Here is a 10,532-nt window from a genome sequence, read left to right as displayed (position 1 = left end):
TCCTCCTTACGTGGAATTAATCTCAAACCTGCTCGAGCGCGATGATTCAATTAAGCGGCGGATGTCTTTTTATTTTCTGCTCCATGTGTTGCCATCTTCGCTCTTCATTAGACGAGCGAAAACACACTTTGGAGAGTCTGGTTGTTGGTTTCTGAAAAACGAGTGCGAGAAAGAAGGAGGTTATCGACGACAAATCAAAGCTTCGATTACGTAACGAGGGGTTTATTTTCAGAAGCAACGTGAAAATACTTTCTTTTTTTTTCAATTGTTTAACACTTCAGCTTGATTATAATTAAGATATTTCAAAATAACATTTAAATCCAAGATGTAACTCATCTATTCCCGTCTGAACATTGATACACTGTTTTTTTCTGATCATTTTGTGTCAATCAAGTGTGAAAAAAAAGTGCCAAACCAATCAATCAAATCATTTATTGGATGAAAATAAGGATGAAAATAATAATATTTGAAGTGTTGATTCTTTCAGGAAGTCCCACTTGATTGTCCTCATAAAACACATTGTCCTCATAAAACACATTGTCCTCATAAAACACATTGTCCTCATAAAACACATTCATAAAACCTCAGTCCACTTTGACTGATCATCTCTACGTATTCTGATACGCTTCACTTTCTTCTTCACCTCCCTCACAGGGTTATTGATCCAAACATTATTTTTCACTCCCTCTCGTCCTCCATCATCTCTCTCCTTCTTATCACCCGCTCGCAAATTCTACCGACTTTAACCTCTTTTCCCTTCAACTTCATCTGAACGTCCATCACTATATCATCCAAAAACATCGTCATCTTATCTGCGAAATCAAACTTATATAATACAAAACATATATATATTTTTTACTTTATAGAATAATGATTTATTGGTACAATTAGATTTGAATATAGCTTTATTTAATTGAAATTAAGCGGTTAAAAACAAAATGATCGACTTCTTTAAAAAAAAAAAATTTCAGAGTTTAAACAGATTTTTTTTATTTTAAGTCATCAGAACAAAAACAAATTTTAAAAGTTTTAATTTTTTGGTTATATCTTAATAAAAGTAACAACATCAACTCATCAATAATCATTAATTGTTTTTGCAAATACTTAATCAAATTGCTACTTTAAGTTAATTTGGCGGGAATTGATTTAATACTCAAAGAAGATTTTCAGTTAAAATGCGCCTTTCCATAGTTTTCGTCTGATCTGTACTGCCCTCTACTGTCTGGTATGGTCAACTACACGTAGAGATGCAATGAAAGTGAGGTTCGTGTGTTTGTGTTTAGATGACAACACTGTCAAACATGTGATTGACAGCATCCGTCTGCAGGAGTCACATGACCAGACAGCAGATGAAACAGAGGACGAGAAGAAGCGAGACTTTGGTTTGATGGCCTCGGTTGCAAAGGTCGCTGGTGCAACACCGGACGCCTTCAGAGTCCACGCGCTCGCACATGTCTCCTCTCATGCACTGTTGTGTGATCAGGTTCTCAGCAACTACGAGGACAAAGTTCACACAAACTTGAACAATATCACAATTATTCCTTTATTTTTCTGTTTGAAACGAGAATTATTCAAAACTCTTAATTAAACGTATTCATATTTCATATTTATCTTGAGTATTTGTTGTCCTAAAACCATTAAAAAAAAGACCAAAGATAAGACTTATATGAAGGATTAATTTATGATTCAAATAAAATGTGCATTTTAAAATGTTTCGACTGTATCCATGTGTCTGTATCATGATGAGAGAAACATGATAGAACAGGAAATATGCAAAAATGACACTTTCAATTTAACTCTAAATGTAAGTTAACAATCTCTTCATTTTTTATTAATGCACTTTAAATTCATGTTGGTATTTGCTGCCCTCAAAATAAATCACAAAAATAACCTTTAAATAAATTTAATATTTTATATGATGGATTATTTTGTGATCTACGTTCACAATATTTTTTAATGTTGGTTACTATTATTGTTATTATTATTATTATTATTATTATTATTATTATTATTATTATTATTATTATTATTATTATTAATAATAATAATGTGAGTATATGTAGTAGTGATACTAGTAGTAGTAGTAATGATAATAGTACTAGTAGTAGTAGTAGTATAAGGGTAGTAGTAGTAGTAGTAGAGAAGTGTCATTGATATATAAATGATAGTAGTACTACTAGTAGTAGTAGTAGTAATAGTAGTGATAGTTGTAGTAATAGTATTATTAGTATAAATATTTTTCATATTAGTAGTAGGAGTAGTGATACTAGTAGTAGTAGTAGTAGTGATAATTGAAGTAGTAGTAGTAGTAGTAATAATAGTACTAGTAGTAGTAGTAGTATAAGGGTAGTAGTGGTAGTAGTAGTAGTAGTAGTAGAGAAGTGTCATTGATATATAAATGATAGTAGTACTAGTAGTAGTAGTAGTAGTAATAGTAGTGACAGTTGTAGTAATAGTATTATTAGTATAATTATTTTTCATATTAGTAGTAGGAGTAGTGATACTAGTAGTAGTAGTAGTGATAATTGTAGTAGTAGCAGTAGTAGTAGTAGTAGCATAAGGGTAGTAGTAGTAGTAGTAGTAGTCGTATTAGTAGTAGTAGAGAAGTGTTATTAGTATTATTATCATGATTATTATTGTTTTTAATATTTTTATTAATATAAGTAGTAGTAGTAGAAGTGATAGTAGAAGTAGTAATAGTAGAAGTAGTAGATGAAGTAGTAGTAGAGGTAGTAGTAGTAATAGTAGAAGTAGTATCATTACTAGTATTATTATTATTATTATCATTATTATTATCGTTATTGTTGTTGTTATTTACATTTTTTGGGAGTATTTGTTGCCAAAGATTAGTTCAACTCTGAATATAAAGTTTTTGTTGTGTCCTTCGCTCTTGTCATGTACTGAGGATTTATTGTTACTCAAAAATATTCAAGCCAATGAAAAAAATACCGAACTTTATATGAAGAATGAAAAAAGTAAATGTTAATAGTTTGAATAGTTTCATTTTTCCTGGAGGCCCCTGACGACAGCAACCGTTTCAAATGTGGCCCCTGAGAGTCGAGGTTCAATCAAAGTACAAATATTATAATATTGTAATATATATTTACCGATGGTGGAGCCGCAGTACTCGTAGTGGTGAGGACAGTTCCAGACCTCGGAGCAGGATCCTGGACTCACACTCCAGCAGGTGTAACACTTCAACCCCGACACTGCGACACACACACCTGTGACATGTTGTGACGACAGGAAGACGAAGGTTCTCACCTGCAGACGCCAGACAGAGACACACACTCACGGCGACCAACGTTCTCATGGTGACTCTGAAGAGAATGTCTTTCTTGCTGCTCGTTCTTCCGTCTCGTTGTCGTCCTCAACGCCTTCGATCAAAGGTCACTCTCTCCACTTCTTTGTCCTCCTGTCAGAGCTTTGTTCAAGTATTCATTAGTGTTACCTCCTTATACACCTCCTTATACACACACACACACATGTGCCACCAACCTTTCATCATCTCCATCATACTTTGTCAGTACTAGTTTTATTATGACGACAAATATCATGAAGTACATGTTTAGAACATCATCCTCTAAACTAACATCTATTTTCTTCAAGGCCTAGTTTAGCACTTATACCTAGTAGTAGCAGTAGTAGTAGTGATAGTAGTGGTAGTAGAAGTATTAGTAGCAGTAGTAGTAATGATGGTAGTCATATAGTAGTAGTCGTAGTAGTAGTGATAGTAGTGATAGTAGTAGTAGTAGAAGTAGTGGTAGTAGAAGTAGTAGTAATAGTAGTAGTAATGATGGTAGTCATAGTTGTAGTAGTAGTAGTAGTAGTTTTAGTAGTAGTAGTAGTAGTAGTAGTAGTAGTGATAGTAGTCATAGTAGTCATAGTAGTAGTAGTAGTAGTAGAAGTAGTAGTAGTAGTAGTAGTAGTAGTAGTAGTAGTAGTGATAGTAGTCGTGTTAGTAGTAGTAGTTGTAGTAGTAGTAGTAGTAGTAGTAGTAGTAGTAGTAGTGATAGCAGTCATAGAAGTAGTAGTAGTAGTAGTAGTAGTAGTAGTAGTAGTAGTAGTAGTAGTAGTAGTAGTAGTGATAGTAGTCTTAATAGTAGTAGAAGTCGTAGTAGTAGTAGTAGTGATAGTAGACGTAGTAGTAGTAGTGATAGTAGTGGCAGTACTAGTAGAAGTAGTGATAGTAGTCATAGTACTAGTAGAAGTAGTAGTAGTGATAGTCGACGTAGTAGTAGAAGTATTTATATTTAAAACCTGTTTTGTTTTTACACTGGCAGTAAACATGATATATATAATTATTAAGTAAAAGTATTTAAGTACTTCTTCAATAGTGTTTGACAATTAATAGTCCAGACTCGTCGTCACCGGAGAATCATCTACGACGCCAGGTCTTCAAACAACATCAACAGTATTAGATCATTTTGGCAGCTTCACCGTTCGTCACACTCGCTCGCTGAGCCTCACTCCACGTCATTAATCCTCCTCCAACAAAGACTCTCAAGCAGAAGCGTTTAAACGGATCAGCCTCACAAATAAATCACCTAAACCTTCAGGAGAGTTTTTGGAATCACGACACTTTCAATGGAGCTGAAGATACTGACGGACGTCCCTGAACCTCTGACCTCTGACCGTCTGGTGTCCTGATGAGATTTACCTTCTGACCTCGACGTGAGCCTCTCAAGGTTCCTCTGAGAACTTGATCTTCACTGGACCTTAAATACTCATTAAATACTCTGCACTTAAATGTGTGTGTAGTTCAGAACTATTGACCTCGACACACACACGCCTGAAGTCAAGACAGCAACCAGAGAAAATAATAGGATTTAAGCTTGAGTCGCTCCAACTGTTGACCGGGTTTAACCTCCGTTACTAACATGAAGCTTATCTTTCATCGCGTCTTTTTTTGAGGTATTTTACGATACTGTACACTTAAGTGATGTATCTGCAACTGCAGCTGAAATGAATAGATAGATAGAACTTTATTGATCATTTCATACAACGCCACCTATTGGTCAGCCGTTGTAAGTGCAACTGAAGCTTTTCCTATTCCCTTTAGACCATTGCTGGGAATTATTTTAGTTTTTAGTTAAAGATTTTACTTTTATTGGGAATGTGTCACCAAAAAAACAAGATAATTTACAAAAATCAAGTTGATATTTTACATATAATTGTCGTATAAAAAACAAACAGACGATATTCTATAGACGAGCTTCACACATTTGAGCAGTCGTTAGTGGGTTAGTGGTCTAAAGTTAGAGGAAAGTCAAAAATGGTGGCTTGTAGAGTATGAATTGTTATTTTATCTGATTTAATTTTTAACTAATCGCAAACATCGGTGGGTTTTTGGACCGTGTTGTGTGAATAAAGTTTAATTAAAAGTATTTATATTAACAGAATGAAATAAGTCAAATTGAAATAGATTTGAATGTCAAATGTCAGTCTCATGACAAACATGTTGTAAATGTTGAGTCTTCCTCTCCAAGATGCAGGAAGTTCCTCATCATGACCATGTTTTCAACTTATCACTTTATAAAGTTGCTCTAAAATCTGGGCGAACGAGAGGTTACGAGAGTCCATTATGACGTAATAATGGCTTCACTCCTCCTCCAGCCAGCTGTAATCACTCCCCGCTTTGTTTACACAACGAGTCCCTTGGAGGTGGAGAATTTGGGGATTAATGATGCTGTTGGACTAAAGATTTAATCTACAGAAAGACAGCGTTTTTAGTGGGCGGAGCTTAAAATCACTTTCTAATGTCAATATTTCAATGAAAAGAGAGTTTTGTACAAACACACACTGATGATAACTGTTATAGACTGACTTAATGTTGCACTCATTGCACCCCGGAACCTTTGTGCCTTTATCTGTGTTCTCTACGGGCGGGTTTTTGTGTTGCACCGCATACGGAATGTATGGTCAATGCTGGGCTGTTGTACGGTGATCTCTTTCCAGTAAAGTACCCTAACTGAGCTCCAAGTGTGCATGCATCATTACCCTCGGGTTACCACAATAACATTTGGTACCAGATGGTACCAACCCTGGTACCAAAGCTGTCCAGAAGAAACTTCAAATGAAAGAACGACGAGGAAACTTTGCCTCTAACAGTATTTATTGATGCTACTTTACTTCATAGAATCCTGGACAAGATGGTTCCATTACTTCCTGAAGTGAGAAAGAGGAGCCGGGACCTTGATGTCCTGCCCTTTCTCAAGCCTCTTCTCACACTCCACCAGATAGTTGACCCCGTCCACCACCAGCTGGACCAGCTCCACCTGAGGAAGAAGATCGGTTCAGGTCTCAACAAACCTTGAAGTTTTTTTTTACCTCTGACTTTCCCAGACGGTCGTTGTTGGAGATGTCGAAGGTGTCTCCGCTGGCGGCCGTGTCCACCCCCCCGGTGCCCCTCTTCTGAAGCCTCAGGTGGTCCAGGATCTTCTTGAAGCGAGGGTCCTACGAACACACACACATGTGTACCACGAGCCGTGGCGTCGGTCCAGTGGTGTTACCTTGCTGAGCAGCGGCAGGCGGACGTGGACCCCCGCCCTCAGCCCGGTGCCCAGGTTGGACGGGCAGGTGAGGATGTAGCCCAGGCGGGGGTTCCACATGAACTCCCATCCCCTCTTCTGGATCAGTTCTTCCACCTGTAGGAGTCCTCGGCAGAACCTCTCGAACACCCTCTTCATGTTTCCTCCCTTCTCCATGGAGATGATTCTGGTGTGGTCCTCCTCGTTGATCCAGATCAGGAAGTTCTTGTCGTTGTTGTGCCTGAAGAGATCGAGATCTTACAGGCATGAAGTCAATCCCAGATCAGCGGGAAGTTCAGACGTCGTAGCAGGGATTTTTTTTTTCCAATCGGTCGACGTTTTTAAATCGTTAAAGACTCGCAAAGAAACGAGCGACAGAGTCTAATCCTCTTAGGACTTTATTTTTACTGTGTATCGAGTTTCTGTTTCAACCACTTAGAACTAGGAGTGTGAGAAGATATCCTTAAAGGGATATGAATAATAATGCATCGATAACACTTTAATTTTGTGTGTGTGTATAAAATAAAACAATTATATATATATAAATATATATATATATTTTTTTAAATTACAGCAATATTTATTCCCTTTTTCTTTTTTTTGTGTTGCAATTAAACTTTGGGCCGCTAGTCCATAGTTAATCCAGCGAGATCCCAGCGATGACTGAGGATGAGAGGATACAGTGACTCCAGCAGCTTTTAAAGCCGATGTTTGGACATATTTTGGTTTGAAAAACAAATTAAATCAGTTACGACTTCGTCAAGAGTCATGTGGTCAGTAAATACTACAACACCAGAGTCAAGTACTGGACAATACTACACATATATACTTGTTTCTACAGTATCACAACACCAGAGTCAAGTACTGGACAATACTACACATATTTATCCTTGTTACTACAGTATCCCAATATATCGTATCGTTGATCCTGTATCGTATCAACAGGTTCTTACCATTAAAAAAACACTCAACTAATAATAACTAACTAAACTCAACTAACTAATATTCCACTGACAGACTCACCAAATCCCTCGAGCGTCAGGCCAGTCTCGTGCCATCCCAGCAGCCGTCAGCAGGGGAGACACCGGCTTGTCGAACAGGAAGTGTTCCTAAGAGAAGTTGGAAGCTATGAAGACGGAGTGTTTCTGAAGAACCGGCGTCTGCGTTCACCCACGTCGATGAGCCGCTGCTGCTCTTTGTCGCTCATGTTCCCCAGACGGTAGTAGCGACCGGCGAGGTCGCCCTTCAGCCCGGACAGCGCCGTGACCACCACGTTCTCCACCTCCCGGCGCTCGGAGCGCGAGCAGGCGGGTGGGAGACTCAGGCCTCGGATGCTGCGACCGGTGCGGACCCGGGTCGACAGGACGTAGCGCTCGTCGAACTGTCCGGAGGTGACCTGAGAGGGCACAGGGGGGTCACCGACCCGAGCAGAGAGGTGATCACCAAAGTACCTTCGAGGCGTCCAGGTCCGTCGGATGCTTCATCGTCCGAGGGTCGTAGCCGTTGTGTCGGTCTTTGATAACGGGTTCAAAGAGGTCGGCGAAGACCTGAAGGGGGAAAAGACTTGAGTCGGGTTCTCAGGTTGTCACCGTTTGAGGTCACACACCTCGTAGCTCTCCTCGTCGCCCGCCACCATCCCCACCGTCTTGATGAAAGGGTGACCGGGGTTGTCCACCCCGGTCTGGATGCACTGGTCCAGGGTCCAGTTGCTGGGGGTGGTCTTGTCCCGTAGACGGGCATAGATGCCCGGGGTCAGGGCGGAGGCCATGCAGTTGCTGTGCTTCCTCAGGTCGGGAAAATCCGCACTGGAGGGATTTGAAAAGTCTTGTTAAAAAAAAGGCACCACATAGCACCCTCTGGTGGACGCCAAAGGAATGACATATATAAATCGAATTGCACATGTTAAAGGTGGATTTTTTGGACCGTGGCAGTTGATAATGACCCCGCTGACCTGGGAGGGTAGAGTCTCTTCCTCTCGGCGGCAGAAGACCCGGACAGGAACAAGACCGAGGAAACCGTCCCGGCGCCCAAACTGGCGAGCGCCACGGCCGCCTTGCGCCCGGAAATCATGCGAGCGAACGAACGAGCCATCGTAGTCCTCGGCGTCGTCCTGACGGAGAAACGAGAATCTTTATGATTTTTAAAAACTTGACATTTGGAGACGAATCGGTTTTGTTTCCTGTCGACACGAGGCTGAAATGTTTTAACATTTGATGACGTCGGTTTAGTCTGTGGTCGTAATGAAGCCACATATTTAGCCGCCGTCGCCACAGAGTTTGAACTTCATCATCATCCGGTGGAAATGTCACGGCGGCTCCTTAAGAAGCTGCTAATGAGGCGACGCAGACGTCGGGAAACAAGGTGGACGTGTTCGTTCAAGAAACTTCTATCACCCGATATTATATCATCATCTATTTTTCCTTTAGAATTTGATACTTTTTTATCATTTGAAATATAATTCATAAGAATAAGTTAAATGGGACAGCAGGGGGCAGTGGAGTTAAGAACCAAAAAAATTGACGACTCCTTCAAAAGGTCTGTAGATCCAGATGGTAATCCAGAACAAAAAAATAGTGGAGACACATTTATGTCGTGGTGAACTTGTCGCTCATTTAAAATGGACTAGTAATTAAGTTGGTCAAAATGTATTTTAGCAACAACATTTTTTCTGTATTACTTAAACAAGATAAAACTAAACACAAATATTTAGTTTATGCTACAATTAGTTTTAGACTTTTTAATAAATGTATGTTTTGCTTTTTTAAGTTTAAATTTTTTTTAATTAAGTTATGAAAATAAATAGTGTTATTTATCTGAAAAATAACTAGTGTTAATAATGGTTAATAATTGAATTACACATTATTATAGTTCAGGATGATATAATGTTTTAAATTAAACTCAAATAAATTATATATTTTTTGAATTGTGTTTTTTCTTTTATTTATCTTAATGAAAACAAAAATCCTGTATTAAAGCCTTTTAAAGTCAGAACTTTAAATATATTCTGCGATTAAATTGACAAAAAAGTATTTTATATTTGAAACAACAAGTACAAATACTACTACGATGTTTTCTAAAGTCGAGTAAATGACCCGTAAAGGACGACCTGTTTTTGACCAGGAAAAATAATTTAAAGTTGTAAATACCTGAGTCTGACCGGAAGAAGAGTGAAGATCACGGAGTACCTGGAGAGTACCTGGAGAGTACCTGGAGAGTTCCTGCAGCGCTTCAGTGCAGACGGACTGTGAAGGCTGGAGGAGAAGCTGCCGCAGGATTAGTTCAACTCAGACTTCAAATCCTCTTTGTGCCGTCGGTCAACACGTCTGTCACCTGAACCTGAACCTGAACCTGCGTCCAATCAAGTCTTCCTGCAGGTGTCAGACCAGATTACTCGGGGTACTCCGAACGTCAGGCTCAGAACGTGGAACTAGAGCCAACGTTAAATCAAATTAAAACAACAATTATGTCATATCAAGTATTTATCTGGGAAGTTTGTTTTTTAGTAGTAAAACACAGATTGTTACTGTTTAAATCATCATTAAATATGAATTAAAAGTGAATGTAAATTTAAATGTTGTAAATGTATAAATATGTAACATTATCCCATCATCACCAGTGTGATCGATGGAATTATTAAGTTTCTAAAATAGTTTTATTTAAAAAAAAAATTGAGATAAAATGATTTAAACATTTGAACAAAAATGAAAATGTCTTCTTTTCTGAGGTCGTCACGGACGAGGACGATGATGTTTGCTGATGATAAAGGGATATAGATGGATTCAAGATGAGGGAGGTGTTGTGAATTTGGAAATCAGGCAGTCGGAGAATTTTAAAAGGTTAAAAACAAAATGCTTTATTTCAAGCGTAAGAGCAGATATATGCCGGCAGTCCAACGTGCACGGACCTAAGCGGAACAACCTCTCAGGTGAGCTGATGTTCCAAAAAGGATACCTAAGCACAGTGCGCAGACTCGTTTTGTACGAGAATCTTGTGATTTACATT

General features: G+C 38.8%; 1 protein-coding gene across 1 annotated transcript; it reads right to left on the bottom strand.

Annotated features, from left to right (window-relative positions):
* Nucleotides 1-6,161: 6,161 nt before the first annotated feature.
* Nucleotides 6,162-8,621, bottom strand: LOC148090020 (creatine kinase U-type, mitochondrial-like). The gene is made up of 8 exons (XM_087811212.1): nt 8,482-8,621; nt 8,137-8,335; nt 7,982-8,077; nt 7,705-7,926; nt 7,554-7,639; nt 6,513-6,771; nt 6,331-6,456; nt 6,162-6,278 (listed from the first exon to the last, which is right to left on the bottom strand). Exons 1-8 carry the CDS (start codon nt 8,619-8,621, stop codon nt 6,162-6,164), a joined length of 1,245 nt encoding a protein of 414 aa, XP_087667338.1.
* Between the last annotated feature and the right edge of the window lie 1,911 nt (nt 8,622-10,532).

This window comes from Callionymus lyra, chromosome 1 (assembly GCF_982586985.1).
Source record: "Callionymus lyra chromosome 1, fCalLyr1.hap1.1, whole genome shotgun sequence".
Taxonomy (NCBI): Eukaryota; Metazoa; Chordata; class Actinopteri; order Syngnathiformes; family Callionymidae; genus Callionymus; species Callionymus lyra.
This window is presented reverse-complemented; position numbering and strand designations above follow the sequence as displayed.

What these genes read in the sequence shown, in the direction of transcription:
- LOC148090020 (XM_087811212.1), bottom strand. Translation starts at nt 8,621, where the DNA reads ATGGCTCGTTCGTTCGCTCGCATGATTTCCGGGCGCAAGGCGGCCGTG. An exon ending in AGCAGCAGCGGCTCATCGAC is followed by an intron (nt 7,640 to 7,704) that starts GTGGGTGAACGC and finishes AACTTCTCTTAG; the next exon opens with GAACACTTCCTGTTCGACAA. An exon ending in ACCGTCTGGGAAAGTCAGAG is followed by an intron (nt 6,279 to 6,330) that starts GTAAAAAAAAAC and finishes CTTCTTCCTCAG; the next exon opens with GTGGAGCTGGTCCAGCTGGT.